This window comes from Polypterus senegalus, chromosome 1 (assembly GCF_016835505.1).
Source record: "Polypterus senegalus isolate Bchr_013 chromosome 1, ASM1683550v1, whole genome shotgun sequence".
Taxonomy (NCBI): domain Eukaryota; kingdom Metazoa; phylum Chordata; class Cladistia; order Polypteriformes; family Polypteridae; genus Polypterus; species Polypterus senegalus.
The window spans coordinates 204,104,524-204,123,759 of NC_053154.1; the positions used below are offsets into that span (position 1 = coordinate 204,104,524).

Sequence of the window (19,236 nt, forward strand, 5' to 3'; positions counted from 1 at the left end):
TATCAGTGCAATACGCTGTTTGTTAAAACGTTGACTCCGCTCTTACGTGCAATAACAAATCAAATCATTCAGTTGTCTTTGCTCATATGTCATTTTAGAGCTGGACGCCTGGCATCTTTTTGGCCACAGGTTCGTTTCTGTTTGCTGTGAGGTTCTGTGTTGTGGAGATTCTCAGGATGGATTGCAGGTGCTCATCAGTGAGGCGACTCCTGTGTGCTGTTTTGTTAGTCTTTATCACTGAGAAGAGCTTCTCACACAGATATGTGCTACCAAACATGCACAAGGTTCGAGCCGCATGTAGACGGACTTTTTTTGTTCATCAAAGTCACCAAAGCGCCGTGCAAACTCAGTGCGCAGTGCGCTCAGTTTATCAGCAAAGTGCGTATTTGGGAACACCGTAGTGAAGACTTGGTTTAACAGTACTTGGCAACAGGGAAAGTGGGGCAAGGTGAACTGGTGCATTTGTGTCTCCCATAAAAGCAGCTTCACTTGAAATCACTTTGTGATTGTGCACGGGTTAAAACGTCCGCTGAAGTGTCAGATTCTTATTTAATTATGCTGTTTTCTGTATCTTCTGAATTGCATTCAGGTTACCCTGATGCAAGGCAGCTGAAGCGCTGCATTATGGGATCTGTAGTTTATTGTGTTACCAGCGCTTCATATACCCGGCTTTAATAACAATAATACAGTATATAAAATGATCTCGGGCGGATATAATTACACGCCGGGCGGATGTGGCCCGCGCCCTTGAGTTTGACACATATGGACTAAATAGAACTTGAAAAGATATGTTTTTTCAAATGTGATCGCGCAATTCAGATAGAGTTGACGCGCACTACAGCCTGCATGCCTCAATGAGTCATCCTCCCTCGCTCTTACTTTTTACCGTTCATCTAATGAATACACTGAGTATGGCTTTACCAAAACAATCATTGATGGCGAATAAAGTATCCATTATTCGAGTATGTAGAGCGGGATATATATATATACCCGCGTATCGCAGCGGAGAAGTAGTGTGTTAAAAAAGGTAGAAAAAGAAAAGGGAACATTTTAAAAATAACGTAACATGACTGTCAATATACAGTATTTGTTTTGTGAGTGTTACTGAGTGTTGCTGTCATCAAGGATTTGATTATCATTATTTCTTTCAATCAGGTTCGTATTTGTAGGATGTGTTGTGTTCAAGTTACATTCCATGTTTGTCAATCGTTGTAAAGATGACAGGTTTCATTCATCGATTCGTTTCTTACTGCATCAATAAACAGCTCGTCTTCTTCTTTATCTGAGACCTGACACACTGCATGCACGGGTTTTTTTTACACTGTCATCCTTTAGCGGGACATTGACTTTTTCCACCATGTGCTTTGTTTCCGCAGTAGTTGGATTTATGAATATGCTTATCAGACGCTTCATATTTTTTGCTGCCTTTTCAATTGTGTAATTCGGTTTTGTTCAGCTCTTTGGAACTGTTGCCTTTTATCTGTGCACGCGCCAGTTCACGTGAGCGCTTCGGTGTACATGCATCGAAGGTTCCCAGCTGTGCTGGTGCCATCTCGTGCTATGTCCGTGGCTGTATTTAATGTTACCTTAGTCCTGGCACTTAAAACTTTCTCTCGCAGTTTCGCTGAGTTTGTGTCAAACACCACCCTGACCATCTCATCTTCCTCTCCATAAGCACAGTCCTTCACCCGTGAATATTTACCCGTGGCAGTTTGCTATTGGATTGCCGCTGACGGACGGCCTTATATGGGCAGGCACTAAATTACAAACGCCAGCAGCAGCCTGTCTATGAACTTAATTTAAAGTGTAGGTTTACATCGTGCTTTGTTTCCGAAGTAGCAGAACTCATGAATATGGTTGTATATGTCACTCGCTCGCTTCTTATTGTTTCGCTGCCTTCTCAATTATATAATGCATGTTTTCTTAAGCGCTTTTTTGAGCTCTTCCTGGTTTTCTATGTACTGCGTGATTACGTGGGAGGCGTGATGATGTCACACGAAACTCCGCCCCCACGGCGTTGAAGCTCATCTCCATTACAGTAAATGGAGAAAAACTGCTTCCAGTTATGACCATTACGCGTAGAATTTCGATATAAAACCTGCCCAACTTTTGTAAGGAAGCTGTAAGGAATGAACCTGCCAAATTTCAGCCTTCCACCCACACGGGAAGTTGGAGAATTAGTGATGAGTCAGTGAGTGAGTGAGTGAGTGAGTGAGGGCTTTGCCTTTTATTAGTATAGATATATACCCTTGATTGGGTTTTTGAGGATTTCATAGATTGTTCGGTGATAAAGTGCTAATTTCCTGATTCAACACTATCAGTTTGCTGCTTTCAGGAATGCTTTATAACACTGAATTATTGTTCTTTTATTTCTTCATTTACAATTTATTAACATTCTTTAACAGAATAGCAAAAGAAAAGTTAACAGACAGCAAAGACAGACAGTTTTACTAGTAGTCAGTTTTTCAATGCACCGTTTTCCATTCCAGGACTACTTTCTGTGTTTCAGGATGTAAATGGTACATTTAAAAGAACAAAAAAGATGTGCTTAAAAGCAGTAACTCAATATATGTTTAACCAAAAATAAAATACTTCAGATCACACATTCAGCTGTTGTGGTAATCAACTTACTGCATATTGTAAACATCTGAAAAGTCAATTCAGTTTACCAGACACAAGGAAATGACTGCTACCAGAACAAGTGTATATATAAAAGTTCAGTATGAATCAGTGTTGGCAATTCTCCTATATGCTCTGCAAGTGAAACTGGACTATGTGAATGGTCATTTCAGCAAAGATGCCCCTTCTGTGTTTACAGCTGTCAACAGTGAGCACTATTAATCCTAATTGACACATAATAGCTTCAGGGTTGAAAACCTAAACTGCATTTCCTTTTCATGATCCTGTTATCCTGTTTAAAACCAATGGTCAATGTAAAGCAGATTAAGGCAAATATAATCTAGCCCAAACCACCAACCATTTGTTCTAATCAATCGAAATAAGCTTGTTTTAAAGAAGGAAACAGCTTCACTAAAGAAAGAAAATCCCAGAATAGTCTCTGAATGTGTTAAAGATGAAGACCTTCATATAAAATTAAATTAGCAAACGTCTTTAAGACCAAATTATAGCTGTATATGTAGATCTATTTAATTATTCTTCTAACTCTGTTCAATACTGCAATGAACTGTGGGTAGGTAGGCATTTCTCTCTGAAACTGCTATAGACAACATTGCGAAAGTGAATTCAATACATTTTGAGCATATTTTCCTAAATGCATAAAAAATGAAGCACAATGCAAAGCAAGCCCAAAAACGATCATTTGTTTCGAAAATATGTATTTTATGACAAAAAGTACATATCAGAGGTGACAAGTTCATAGTCTGGACACCTAGGACTACCAGCTTTTAATTTTGGGCAACCAAAGTACAGACTCGCAAAGCCTAGCAGAATACCAGAGGTTTCAGATTTTTTGACCATGCAATACTTTCTTAATCAAAAACAATTTGATAAAAACCAAAGACACAATTCTTCATGTGCAATCTTTGTTTCTAGTATTGCTTTTAAAGACAGCTGCTTATTGTGTGAGTGATTGCCATAATCCCTGTCTAAAGCCTGATTACCCAATAGGTCATCAAAAAGCAAAAAAGACTTGCAAACATTTTAAGTGTATCTCTTCATCATGTAGGTCACCCACTCACGAGACAATTGTACTCACCCTCCTTTCACCACTTTGGGTCAATGAAGTCTACACACACATACTTTCACTAGTAGGCAATATAGCAAAATTGTGCAGCAAGTCCATAAAGCAAACATGAGGAAAAATAGCATTAGCAGTGATGACGCAGAGAGGGGAGAGCATCACAACCAAGTCAAACAATGTATTGTGCTATATGCAGAGAGCATCCAGAAACCCCTAATTAAAGCTGTTCTTTCTTTCCAGGAAAAACTAAAGTTAGGATAATAAAGGTGAGAAAGCACAGTAACATTACATCATTTACTATAGACAGCCTACAATTTACTAAAATGTAACAAACGGTGATGCAGTACTAAGTCTTTTCATGAAATGCACAACTTGGAAACAAAAATGTTTACTGATATGGCGGGTAACTCACGACAGCTGAGAAAATTACCTAAACATATTCAACAGCTTGCTGTGATGGACTGAATGTTCCAACAATGCCCCGTCACAAATTTTCAAGTGTTTAGCCGTAGGAAATGGACTGGGCTGGATGTGAGATGGCTATACTCTATTACAAACAGTTCTTGCCTTATGCAGTCACAGAAAGGACATGGGAGGAATCTTTTAAAAAATAAGATGCTCACCATTAACTGGTATATACTCTGTGCAAAACAGGTATACTGGAGGTTGTAGAAATCCTCGCTACTATTAGCCTTAAAAACTGCAGGGAGTGAACTTGCTTTTTCAGGCCTAAACCTTATCTTTAATAAAAACATATAGGACTCACTTAAAGGTCCAAGCATGACAAATTTTAATGCAGCTGTATATACAGATCTAGCTGTGGTCATTTAAAGGTGTATAGGACATACAGTGGCATGTAAAAGTTTGGGCACCCATACTTAAAATGTCTGTTACTGTGAATAGTTGAGTGAGTAGAAGATGAGCTTATTACCAAAAGATATAAAGTTAAAGATAACACATTTCTTTACATCATTTTAAGCAAAATTAGTGTGTTTTTGTTTTGTATAACTGTACAGAAAAAAAAAACAAAAGGAAAGGAGCACCATGCAAAAGTTTGGGCACTCCAAGATATTTGGGGTCTCAGATAACTTCGACCAAAGTCTCAGACCTTAATTAGCTTGTTAGGGCTATGGCTTATTCCTAGTCATTGTTAGGAAACTCCAGGAGATACTAATTGCAAAGCTGTATAAATTCTCTTACTCCTCAAACCATGTCCTAACAATCAGCAGTCATGGGCTCCTCTAAGCACCTGCCTAGCACTCTGAAAAATAAAATAATTGATGTGCATAAAGCAGGAGAAGGCTACAGGAAGATAGCAAAGTGTTTTCAGATACCTATTTCCTCAGTTTGTAATGTTATTAAGAAATGTCAGTTAACAGGAATGGTGGAGGTCAAGTTTCTAAAAGAATTGCTTTTTGGATTCTTAGAAAGACAAATAAAAACCACCGTTTCACTGCAAAAGACCTTCAGGAAGATTTAGCAGACTCTGGAATGGTAGTACACTGGTCTATTGTGTGGTGACACCTGAACAAATATGACCTTCATGGTAGAGTCAGCAGAAGGAAACGTTTCCTGTGACCTAGCCACAAAATTCAGTGCCTGAACTTTGCAAATGAACGTCTAAACAAGCCTGGTGCAGCAAATATTATATCATCTGTTAAAAAAAAGAAAAAGGGGATGGGCCCTACAGCAAGATAACGATATGAATAATTTGTACCTGTGAATGATGGAAATAAAACCACGATCTTGCTTAAAATAATAACAAAATGTGTCATCTTTAACTTTATGCCTTTTGGTGTATCAGTTCATCCTCAGCTCACTTAACTATTCACAGTAACAGATATTTTAAGCAAGAGTGCCCAACCTTTGCATGCCACTGTATTTCAACTCAGAATAACTCTGAAAGTCAAACTTTTGATGTTTTTACACAGAGAAACTAATTGGTGGCATTTAAATTAATTCTAAAAATAAAATTGGAGAACACAATATTAATGCAGTATTTTGGTTAATTTTTGATAACTTTTTTGTACACTGTAAAAAAGACCACACATCAGCATTGGCATAATCCTTTGAAAATCATGTTTTTGCTAGAACACTCTCTTTAAGATTCCAACTGTGTTTACAGTATATTGTGCTAGATACTACACACTCATGAACAACAAAACTTTACAAATAAACGCTGCTGTAAAAAGTTGCAAGTAACTGTCCACGACATATATAAAAAGCTGGCCTTCCAGAAAGCGTACCTAGATTACCTGTTTGCAAAGTTGGTAGCCCAGCAGACTACTACTACTTCTTTCGGCTGCTCCCATTAGGGGTTGCCAGAGCGGATCATCTTCTTTCATATCTTTCTGTCCTCTGCATCTTGTTCTGTTACACCCATCACCTGCATGTCCTGTATCAGCACATCCATAAACCTTCACTTAGGCCTTCTTTTTTCCTCTTACCTGGCAGCTCTATCCTTAGCATCCTTCTCCCAATATACCCAGCATCTCTCCTCTGCACATGTCCAAACCAACGCAATCTCGACTCTCTGACTTTGTCTCCCAACCGTCCAACTTGAGCTGACCCTTTAATGTACACATTTCTAATCCTATCCATCCTCGTCACACCCAATGCAAATCTTAGCATCTTTAACTCTGCAACCTCCAGCTCCGTCTCCTGCTTTCTGGTCAGTGCCACCGTCTCTAACCCATATAACATTGGTGGTCTCACTACTGTCCTGTAGACCTTCCTTTTGACTCTTGCTGATACCCGTCTGTCACAAATTACTACTGACACTCTTCTCCACCCATTCCACCCTGCCTGCACTCTCTTTTCACCTTTCTTCCACAATCCCCTTTACTCTGTACTGTTGATCCCAAGTATTTAAAAACTCATCCACCTTCGCCAACGCTACTCCCTGCATCCTCACCATTACACTGACCTCCCTCTCATTTACACACATGCATTCTGTCTTATTCCTACTAACCTTCATTCCTCTCCTCTCTAGAGCATATCTCCACCTCTCCAGGGTCTCCTCAACCTGCTCCCTACTATCGCTACAGATCACAATGTCATCAGCAAACATCATAGTCCACGGGGACTCCTGTCTAATCTAGTCTGTCAGTCATCCGTCAATCCTACCGCAGAACTCACCACTGTCACACTTCCCTCATACATATCCTGTACAACTGTTACATACTTCTCTGCCACTTCCGATTTCCTCATACAATACCACAGCTCCTCTCGAGGCACCCTGTCATATGCTTTCTCCAGATCCACAAAGACGCAATGCAACTCCTTCTGGCCTTCTCTAAACTTCTTTATCAAAATCCTCAGAGCAAACATTGCATCTGTGGTGCTCTTTCTTGGCATGAAATCATACTGATGCTCACTAATCATTACCTCACTTCTTAACCTAGCTTCCACTACTCTTTCCCATAACTTCATGATGTGGCTCATCAATTTTATTCCCCTGTAGTTATTGCAGTCCAGCACATCCACCTTATTCTTAAATATTGTCACCAGTACACTCTTCTCCACTCCTCAGGCATCCTCTCACTTTCCAAGATTCCATTAAACAATCTGGTTAAAAACTCCACTGCCATCTCTCCTATACACCTCCATGCTTCCATGGGTATGTCATCTGGACCAACAGCCTTTCCATTTTTCATCCTTTTCAAAGCTCTCCCTACTTCCTCCTTGCTAATCCGTTGCACTTCCTGATTCACTATCTCCACATCACCCAACCTCTTCTCTCTCTTGTTCTCTTCATTCATCAGCCTCTGAAAGTACTCTTTCCATCTGCTCAACACACTCACCTCGCTTGTGAGTATGCTTCCATCTTTATCCTTTATCACCCTGCACATTTTTCCCAGGTTGTCCCTCTGTCTAGCCAATCAGTACAGGTCCTTTTCTCCCTCCTTAGTGTCCAACCTCTCATAAAACTCATCATACTCCTTTTCTTTAGCCTTAGCCACCTCTCCCTTCACCTTGCGCCTTATCTCCTTGTACTCTTGTCTACTTTCTGCATCTCTCTGACTATCCCACTTCTCCTTTGACATCCTCTTCCTCTTCCTCTGTATACTCTCCTGTATTCCCTCATTCCACCACCAGGTTTCCTTTTCCTCCTTCATCTTTACAGATGTCACACCAAGCACCCTTCTTGCTGTCACCCTTACTACATCTGCTGTAGTTTCCCATCTGTCTCGTAACTCTTTACTGCCACCCAGTGCCTGTCTCACCTCCTCCCTAAACTCAACCTTGCAGTCTTCCTTTTTCAACTTCCATCATTTGATCCTTGGCTCTACCCTCACTCTCTTCCTCTTCTTGATCTCCAGCATCATCTTAGAGACCACCATCCTATGCTGCTTAACTACACTTTCCCCTGCCACCACTTTGCAGTCTTCAATCTCCTTCAGATCAACTCTTCTGCAAAGGACGTAATCTACCTGTGTGCATCTTCCTCCACTCTTGTATGTAACCCTATGTTCCTCCCTCTTCTTAAAATATGTATTCACCACAGTCATGTCCATCCTTTTGGCAAAATCCACTATCCTCTGACCTTCTTCATTCTTCTCCTTGACACCATACCTACCCATCACCTCCTCTTCTCCACTGTTCCCTTCACCAACAAGCCCATTGAAATCCGCTCCAATCACCACTTTCTGTCCCTTGGGTACACTGTTCATCACTTCATCCAACTCACTCCAAAAATCTTCTTTCTCACCCATTGTACACCCAACTTGCAGTGCATAGGCACTAACAACATTCATCATCACACCTCCAATTTCCAGGTTCATAATCTTTACTCTGCCTGACACTCTTTTCACCTCCAAAACACTCTTGACATACTGTTCCTTCAGAATAACTCCTACCCCATTTCTCCCCCCATTCACACTATGTTACCATGTGCATTTTTTCTACCCATGTATATATCTAAAAATTATATACATTTTATACTTATACTAAAGTCTGAACATACAGTACACAAAGGGTAATATATAAAAGCTTTGCAAAAATGCCAGAAAAAAGTCAGCTGGTTAAATATGCTGTGGTGGAGTGATATGTTGCATATAAGTTGATAAACGTTTTATATGTCTGTATTTGTAGAATTAGCAGTTACTTGTTATTTTTAAAGAGCAAAGAAAAAGGACAAACCAGTTCTTTTTTCTCTACCTCAAAAACTTTAGGAATGCTGATTTTTATGACTGAATTATTTGCCACATGTGAGAGAGGGGTCTAGTTGTATTGCTCAGTGACTTCACCTCAGTTCTTGGTTGTTTGTTTGAAGGATGCTAACAAACAAAATTAACTGAGGTGGAGGAGCTGTGCCTGAGCTGTTCCACTGGTGAACTGCCCAGGAAGGTGTGCTTGTCAGGAGCTATATAAGGGCAATAAAGAGAGAGGCTTGTAAAGGCATGCTTTCTCTGCCACGAGGTTATTACTGTTAACGAAAACTAAAATCAAAACTGAAACTATTAATAAAAAACATTTTCATAAACTGAAATTAAATAATTAGCAAAACCGAAATGAAAAACTAAATATAAATGAAACTATTAAAGAAGCTGTGATGATTAACTGTAATAAAATAATAAAATACTAAAAATGTTTAGTTTTCCTCACAACTGGACTTACACAAGTGCTAACCTGGAATGCAGTGGTCCGGAAATTTATCAAAATAAATTAATAAAAATTTCATATTTTGTTTTTGAATAAATATTCCTGCTGTTAGTCTTTAAACCTTGTAACTTTTAACTCTAAAAAAGAAAGTCATCCCCCACGAGCCGCCAACATATATTCCTCCATTGATTGGTGGCTAGTGAAAGAAGGCGGGTGTTTACACACCATTTTCAGTGACAGAGCAAGCTGAATAAGGTGCGTGTAAAGCATGTGAAATAGAAAGCGATTTACTGTGTTATAACTGACAGGTCTTCAGTAGCTGATAGTGACAGCATGATCGATTCTGGTTCAAGTGTTAATGAAGAATACCAAGGTGATGATTTTGCTTTGAATATGCTTGGCAGCTTTCAAAGCTTCCATTCACTATACCTCCGGGGCACAAGACAGAATTGTTAGATACAGATAATTTACTGTAATAATACTTACTTACTGCAGAATTTCAATCTTCTCATTAATGATTGCATGCTGCTTGTAGTTCTAACTGAGCCCAAGACAGAGTATGTAAACAGCAACTATTAAAACAGTGTACATACTGTGAAAAATATGATGTCTAGTGATGAGCGAGCATGCTCGCCGAACACGTGTTCGGCTTTAGCATCGCTATGCTCAGAGCATGGCGCTACTCGAATGAGGACTACATGTGCTCGTGCGCCATGCTCGAGTCTCCGCCCCGCACATTTCGCGGGTTCGAGACAGCCAATCAAGGGGCAGGTAAGTACTGCCCTCACTTTAATGCCAGAAGCCATGTCAGGTGCTGGCATTACAGTGATTGGCTGGCCGGAACACATCATCGGGTGCTAAACAGCATGCACTCGCATATAATGTTTTAGAGCATCAGCTCACCTGCAGGCACTGGTATATATTGTTTTAGAGCGTCTTTTTTCCTGTAAAATTGATTTTTTTGGGGGGTTTTGGGCGTGCTTTTGTCAGTCTGTAAAAGTAATGTACAACTCGGACAAACTGGTTCCCAGCAGCGACTTGGGAGTCCAAGATGCATCCAGACATCGTCCCCATGCTGTTCCCGGTCCATTTGGGTGGTGTTTCTGTCACTTTCTTACCTTTTCCAATGGACCAGGCACCATTCCCTCTTCAGAGCAGAGGGTGCCTGGTTGTCTCCCATTGACTTGCATTATACTAGGGTGCTCGGTAGAGCACACGAACATCGCAATGCGTTCAGACCGAACACTCGAGCACTTTGGTGCTCGCTCATCACTAATGATGTCCCTTAGAAAACATCAACATTATTTAAAAAGAAAATCTCACCGAAAAACTGCTGTGCAAAGTATTTATAAAATTGAAGTGCTTTTTGCTATTATATATAAAATGAAAACTTAATAATCACTTGCATTACAAATATCTTCTATTAATTATATAGTTCGCTCTCAGTATCTGTGGGAGACATCCCTTATGTAAAATATCATAGCATTTGCATATAACCTATGCACATCTTCCCACATACCTTAAACAATGTGCCACTTTTCAAAAGATTTACCATTTTTATTTTCTCTTCGAGAGAGAGCACTTTATGCTCCCTCTCAGATTTTGAGGGATTACGCTTTGATCACTTAAATTGCTTTTTAGAAGCCATTTTTTCATAGAAAAAAATGTAAGGTTTAGGGAAATCCAATTTTAGTTTGACTTTTTGTTTAGTGACTGTTTAGTCAACTTTGTTTCTGTGTCTTTTGTGTTTTGTTTAAGAGCTACAGCACTATGAGAAGTGTAAAAATGGAAACTGTTTCCTAACCATGGTGCCTGGTAATGCTCAGAAGCCAAATAGAACAGGTCCGGATTTGCCAGAGAAAAGAGTCAATTGAACTACAGAGTAGAGCAAGGGTGCTTTGTGTTAGCACAGCTATCAAAATGAAGAGCAGTGTGCTGGCTAAGCAGTTGGCTGTCATATAAGAGCTGTAATTTTGCTCTATTGAGTCACTTTTTTTAACTCTTATGGCAGGAGGCTACAGCTAACATATTATGTTATTCACATGAATTCACCACAGTGCTTGGCACATGGCAAATTCACGTTTTGCTTTTTGGAACTTTCTGGATTTTTTTTTTTATGAATATTTTCGATCCATAGTTAATAGAGTCTGCCTGTGGATGTGATACCTGGAGATACAGAGGACCAACTGGACACATTATTGAAATAACAGTCTGCCAATATCACAACAACAAAGTATTAAACAATAAATTGTAAACTGGGTCTCTAATGCCACCAGGAGCAGGCAACTTGAAATATCATTAAATGCAGAATAACCATTTAGCCTCTTAACATCACTCTCTGATTTACCTGACCAGTGGTTAGACTCTTCTGATAGCTTACTAACAGTATCCAATAACTAGTTAATGTCTAAGCAAGAACTGAAGCATTATGAAGAAAAAACACATGGAAAAGAACCAGCTTTTGCAACCTTAAACAACCCTCCTAACACCAGTATAAAGCACATCAAGACTGCACAATCAGATGTTGAATGATTTCGGTGCACTTTCATGATATAAAATAAATGCTGCAAAATCACTCAAGTCTGTTTTTGTCAATTATTTTAGCTTTAAAAATAAGCTTGGGGCTTTTTAATAATTATATTATCCAGTAACATATTATTAGACTTGAAAGCAGGGACATTTGTTTAATTGTATTTATCATATATTACAAAGCCAAAAAGGTTATAGACTGAAAACACTTCAATATGCTTACCTTCATTTTCTACCTCTGTTGTCATTAGTCCTGCAAGCCAACACTGCCATTCTTTGTCCTCATTGGTTCCTGTGTCATACATGTCTGGTGTGATATCAGGGGCCTGTAATTCTGCCTCCAACAAGCCCAAAGGTACATCTTTCAAAGGTCGCTTCGATCTGGTTCGAAAAGCAATTAGACTTTCGTCCAGGGGCTATAAACAACATTCAACAAACAAAAACAAGTAACATATATTGTCAAACTTAGCAATTAAAAAAGAAAATACTCAGGCTCTGATATGCAACAGTACAATTAAAATCAAAATAAATTAACTATGTCTGTGCCACTATGAATGTCTACATGATAAAATATTCAATGGGAAATTTCTAAGATGAAAACACGACCATGATGGATGGTTACAGTGGAAAAAGAGTATGTACTTTTACCCCATATTTAGGGAAGAATCCAAAGAAAGAACAGCTGCAGTTGATACATCTTTATATCAAAGGGAAGCTCAAAAACAAATGCCAATCTGAAAATAATGGGGCTGCTAACAGAGTTGTGACACTGGAGAGAAGTGAACACACTTGATTTGTCTCACTTTTTCAAAACCACTATAATTATTTTAGTTATTCATGCGTACACATCTGTGGTATTGTTTTAAATGCTGGACTAAAACATGGTATTTTTTCTAAGTCATAAAATAGGCAGAGATTTTGAATTTCAATGTGGAATCTAGCAATCATCATGTGCTATTTTTTATGTGTTACTACAATAAATATTAACAATTTTATTAATCTCTGATGATAGATTTAAAGACAGTCGAATACTGTTTTCTACTACGCCATGCAATCAAAACATAATTTAATATGAACGTAAAAAGACTCCCTGAGAATTGCAAGACAAGACCTAAGCTTAACCATGAAAAAGAACTGAGATATGATGAGAAACATAAATGTAACTTTAGTAGTTAAGGAATATAAATATTAAACAGATGATGGCATTACCTTGGAAGAAATGAGACAACACCTAATAATTACCAAGAGAGAAAAATCTTCACATTACCTGATAGGAGTCCAGGCATACAGGGCTCAGTGCAAGCTCTTCCTCAACTGCATGTAGCTTTTCCATGAAAGTACTGTCCTGAGTAGGCCTTGAAGGGGCCTGGTGCTTGACTGGTTTAGGAGGAGGCGGGGGACCCATTGGTGCCACTTCAACACTGATATGTCTCTGAGGAAGGGTCACATTACTGTCTCCCTAGGATGAAAAGATGAACTGAAATGAAGCTATAAATCAGTAAAATCCCACTAATATTCAGGCTTTCTATGATAAAGTACTTTTTCCAACTCTGGCATAACTGATGTCCAGTTCTACATTTTCTTGTGTTGTCATGTTTTGGCATTTGGCAGCACTGCCCTCAACCAAGTTATCTGTCTTGACAAAGAGGGCATGGAACAAATTTGTTTCAGCACTGACCTAGCGCCACATGCTTACCATATTCATTAAAAATCGTGTATATTAGCTTGCTTGCTCAAGTGAGGGGGTAAGTAGCCAATTAAATTAGGTTAGAAAAACATTGCCTATTCCAAAGGGTCTTAAGGCCTGCAGGCTCATTTTCTCCATGATCTATACATACAATGATGTTTTCTCTTCTTCAACCAATTGTAATCTACAATAAACTATGATATATTTATTTTACAATAAACTGATATTTTAAGAACCTAATGTACCAACTAATTTCATACAACTGAAATGATAATAGGAAATGTTGGACAACAGACCTGACACTAAGTGTAAAGCATAAGAGCAGAATTACTGGGACAAGTACAGTATATTCCATGCCAGTGTCAACAACATGTGACATTAGTAGTCAGAACTTCTAAAGACGGAGTATGCATGCCCTATTTAGACCACAAAGGAGAGAACCGTAGCTCTGAGAATTGTTGTGTCACCTCTACTGCATGTGCTGTGTAGCTCAGATAAAGACTACAGCAGATGTCTGTCTCTAAAGAGAGGCAAAAACATCAGCTTCGTGGGCAACTAGGCTCTTTTACGGAGAGAGAACTTGTCTTGGTGGTCTGCATCCATATAGGTTCAGCACTTGAGTCCTCTCCTAAAATATCTAGGTATTTTTTCTTTATTAACTATGCAGAGTTCGTCCTAATGCTAACCATGATTTTGTGTTAGGAAAACATTTTGTGGCAGGTTCCTCTATAGAAATGCATTATATCAGCGCTATAACAGACCATAGTTTAACTAAAAAGTCTGGATAAAACCTAATACACACAAATAATTTATGGTACTTTCACTACTAGTTTGGACCTTTTTTGTTTTTAACTTTGGCATTATTTCCCTTAAAGTCTGGCTCATTTTGGTAAATGTGAACAAGTCAATCACCCTCTGGTGTGGAATAAAACAACTGTACTGAGACTTTTTGGAAAGGGTAGTTCCAATGTGGTACCAAGCAAACCTTAGAGGATTTCTACATGATATCTAAGTGTGATCCAGCACAGTACTGATTTAACCACATAAAATACTGTGCAATGTATGTGACATTTTGCATGCTACAGTAGTCACATTCAACTAGTTCTTATAGTGATAACGCCACCTCATTATGCATTTGCATAGATAGGTTCAAATCCCACATCCTCTCTTTATTTAGCACTTTAACTACAGGGTGGTCCAGATCTAATTATGCAGATTCAGATCACCTGGATGACTTTGATTTATGCGGGGATGATTCCAGTTCGGCACAAAGACGATTCTTCATGTCGTCAGTTTGCATACTTCCCGATGGTCCGGGATTTTTCGGGTGCTGTTCTATGTAATAAACTTAATAAGTTATAGCATCATGAAAATTGTATAATTACAACCCTATATTGAGCTGCTATTATTATTATATAACAAAAACACACATTTGATGCGAGTTTGTAACATTCTTTTGAAATTTATGGTACTTGTAAAAAATGTTACTTTTCCTCGAACATGGACATTCATATCAACATATCATTTCAACAATTTTTTTTACTCAATTTTACTCTTGGATTCTTGAATAAAATTGAATTTGAACAATATTTTGTATTATTTAGTTTTATTCTTGAATAAAACTTAATTTAAATAATTTTTTATTCAGTTTTATTCTTGGATTCAAGTACAGCATGGAGAAATGATTCAGCTGTATTGGTGTGTCTGCTTTTATTCCTTTAGTACCAACTTTTACACGTACCATAAATTTAGACTGGCTGTTACAGACTCAAATCAAATGTGTTTTTATAATATAATAGTAACAATAATAGCTGCTCACTATTCAATATGGTAAATGCGAAGAAGACCCGGGATTGAACTCACAACCTCTTCATTGTGAGGAAACGGTCCTTACCTCTGCAGCAGCCACGCGGACGTGTCTACCTTGTATCGATTGATAGTTGGGCTTCAGTTTTTATACATTGTCAGCAAAATGCATACTGAACAATTTCTTTTTCTTCGGTTGTATTCTTGAATACAAGTGCACTTGTCTTGTTATACCTTTTGTGAAAGTGTTTATTGGATATTTGTCCTCGCATATTATACACTTCACGTCAACATTTTGTCAGTTACTATAACATGAAAAAATTTGTTTTAGTTATGTTTTCAAAAGTTCTTGCCAGCATTTCCTGTCATTTACACAGATAGCTGTAGACACGGAATACACATGAAATATATGTATTCCAAATAATGATATATTAATTACCCTATACAATTCCAGACACCTCACTCCAAGATAAAGTGACTTAAACTATCTCAGTGGGGGATGAGTGAGCAGGCTGCCTGCTGCTTGTGCTGATTGACACATTCACAAAATGAAAACACTGAGGAGTTGCAAGGAACTTTAAGGTGGCCCAGCATTACTAATATTTTTGTAGGCTTCAGGGACTCTAGTGTTAACTGCAAGATCTTAGGATGCCATGTTGTAATGAATTTCAAAAGTCCCTGCCAGTCTCATCTCTTTTTCAAAATGGGCAGATACCCTAACTGTCCATGTATTTGGGTAGCAAGGATCCTGTCAGTGTTCTCAGGGTTGGCTCTGTTGTATTTGAAAGGGTTATCCAGGTTTCATATGACTAGGCTAAATTAGAACATACAATTTTAAAACATTTTTATTTTAAAATATACTAATATTATATATATATATATATATATATATATATATATATATATATATATATATATATATATACACTGCTCACAAAAATTAAAGGAACACTTCAAAGAAACACATTAGATACATCAGATCTCAATATGAAGTTGGATATCTATACAAATAACGACAGGGATGGAAATAAAAGTTTTCTGCCTACAGAGGGCACAATTGTGTAGACACCCTAAAATCAGAGTGAAATGAAGATGTGGCAGGCTAGTCCATTTTTTCAAAAACTTAATTTCTGCTACTCAAAATGCTTTTCAGTATCTTGTGTGGCCCCACGAGCTTGTATGCATGCTTGACAAGCGTCAGGGCATGCTCCTAATGAGACGACGGATGGTGTCTTGTGGCATTTCCTCCCAGATCTGTATGAGGGCATCCCTGAGCTGTTGTACAGTCTGAGGAGCAACCTGGCGGTGCCTAATGGACCGAAACATAATGTCCCACAGATGTTCTATTGGGTTTAAGTCAGGGGATCGTGAAGGCCATTCAATTGTTTCAATTCCTTCATCCTCCAGGTACTGCCTGCATACTCTTGCCACATGAGGCCGGGCATTGTCGTGCATTAGGAGGAAACCAGGACCTACTGCACCAGCGTAGGGTCTGACAATGGGTCCAAGGATTTCATCCTGATACCTAATGGCAGGCAAGATCCCGTTGTCTAGCCTGTAGAGGTCTGTGAGTCGCTCCATGGATATGCCTCCAAGATCATCACTGACCCACCACCAAACCAGTCATGCTAAATGATGTTACAGGCAGCATAATATTCTCCACGGCTTCTCCTGACCCTTTCATGTCTTTCACATATACTCAGGGTGAACCTGCTCTCATCTGTGAAAAGCACAGGACGCCAGTGGCGGACCTGCCAATTCTGGTATTCTATGGCAAATGCCAATTGAGCTCCCTGGTGCTGTGCAGTGAGCACAGGGCGCAGTACACATTTGGGCCCTCAGGCCACCCTCATGAAGTCTGTTTCTGATTGTTTGGTCAGAGACATTCACACCAGTGGCCTGCTGGAGGTCATTTTGAAGGGCTCTGGCAGTGCTCATCCTGTTCCTCCTTGCCCAAAGGAGCAGATACTGGTCCTGCTGATGGGTTATGGACCTTCTATGGCCCTCTCCAGCTCTCCTAGAGTAACTGCTTGTCTCCTAGAATCTCCTCCATGCCCTTGAGACTGTGCAGGAGACACAGCAAACCTTCTGGCAATGACACGTATTGATGTGCCATCCTGGAGAAGTTGGACTACCTGTGCAACCTCTGTAGGGTCCAGGTATCACCTTGTGCTACCAGTAGTGACACTGACTGTAGCCAAATGCAAAACTAGTGAAGAAACAGTCAGAAAAGATGAGGAGGGAAAAATGTCAGTGGCCTCCACCTGTTAAACCATTCCTGTTTTGGGGGTCATCTCATTGTTGCCCCTCTAGTGCATCTGTTGTTAATTTCATTAACACCACAGCAGCTGAAACTGATTAACAAACCCCTCTGCTACTTAACTGACCAGATTAATATCCCATAAGTTTCATTGACTTTATGCTATACTCTGATTAAAAGTGTTCCTTTAATTCTTTTGAGCAGTATATATATATATATATATATATATATATATATATATATATATATATATATATATATATATATATATATATATATATATATATATATATATACACAACAAACTAAAAAACAAAGAAAATAAACACGCATATCAAAAAACCATACACTGTACAAAAGCTTACATTTTTCCTCAAACACAGTTCCTTGGGAATGGATAAAGGGGGATTATCTGGATTATCTGCCTGAAAATTGTATCCACAAATTCTATGATATCTTATGAAATAAGAACTTTTAAAATTACCTAAAACAATAAAAAAAATTTTATATTATTACAATTATTATGAAAAATACTGTTATTAAACTTTTGACATAATCAAAAGTCGTGTAACACTACAATGTATAACAACGACAGAACATACTGTATTTTTTTTGAGATAAAACATCTTTGTTCTGTTTACAAAAGCAAATCGTTTAACAAAAGTAAATCTAAGAGCATGCTTAACCATGGAAATCTTGTCAGAAAACATGGCATCCATCAGAATTATCTGGCTGTCTACTGTAATAAATAAGATTAAAGAAAGGGACCCAAAAGTGAAGAGAAATGCAAAGAAACAACCAAACAAAATAAAAGCCTTGAAGAGGCCATCAAAAAGAAGACAAATTTGCAGGCTGCTGAACAGTCTGCATAAGGTATCATTTATCACTACTAAAGCTATTTTGCAAAGACAACAACATTTAAAATACTAAATACATTATATGACGTTAAACAGTAATTCCATTTGGAAAAAAAAAAACCCACATAACCACTAAGGATTAGGAATCATATAATCTTAATGGGGTGGCATTTTGGCAACTCTGCTGCCTCACGACAAGAGACCAGAATTCCAAGACCTGGTGCTCCCTGATTGAAGTATTCATTTTCTCCCTGTGATGCAGGTTAAGTGGCTTGGTGATACTGTATTGATCCTGACGTGTGTTGTGTGTGTTTGTGTGTAGATATTCACCCTATGATGGGCTGGCACCTCTCCAGGTGTTATTCCTGTTCAGAGCCCAATGCTTGCTGACATAAGCAAGAGATCCTGCCCTGAATAAATGGATTTGGGAAATGGATGGATAATCTGTACGTATTGAAATGTATTGAAGTATGCCTATACCAACTTACTGCCTACTTTAAAGAAATTGTCCAAAAGTGGTTTCATTTTTTATTTACAGATGGTTATTTGGTTTCCCTGTCAAGCTGACTGGGTATGGACTCACCTGTGATGGGCTGCAACTTCTTTCTTCCTCTGTCTCCAACTGCTCAAAGGGTGTCCGAGGCCGACTGCCACGTCCACCCCTGGGGGAAGAAGCAGTACTTTCCACATCACTCTCCAAAAATGTCTAAATGCCAAGAACAAATAAATTAGCAGCATGAAAAACTGATAATAGTGCATTTTAAAATATCAGTATTAGATACTAACAATTTTA

At 38.7% G+C, this 19,236-nt stretch overlaps 1 protein-coding gene across 2 annotated transcripts in view; it reads right to left on the bottom strand.

Annotated features, from left to right (window-relative positions):
- Positions 1–19,236, bottom strand: part of LOC120538167 (GON-4-like protein) — a 141,189-nt gene that overhangs the window by 70,519 nt on the left and 51,434 nt on the right. For both annotated transcript variants that reach the window (XM_039767611.1, XM_039767606.1), the window contains exons 9-11: positions 19,027–19,149; positions 13,101–13,292; positions 12,057–12,249 (exon numbers count right to left, since the gene is read on the bottom strand). In XM_039767611.1, coding sequence (XP_039623545.1) covers positions 12,057–12,249; positions 13,101–13,292; positions 19,027–19,149 — 508 coding nt within the window. The remainder of the gene's footprint in view (positions 1–12,056; positions 12,250–13,100; positions 13,293–19,026; positions 19,150–19,236) is intronic.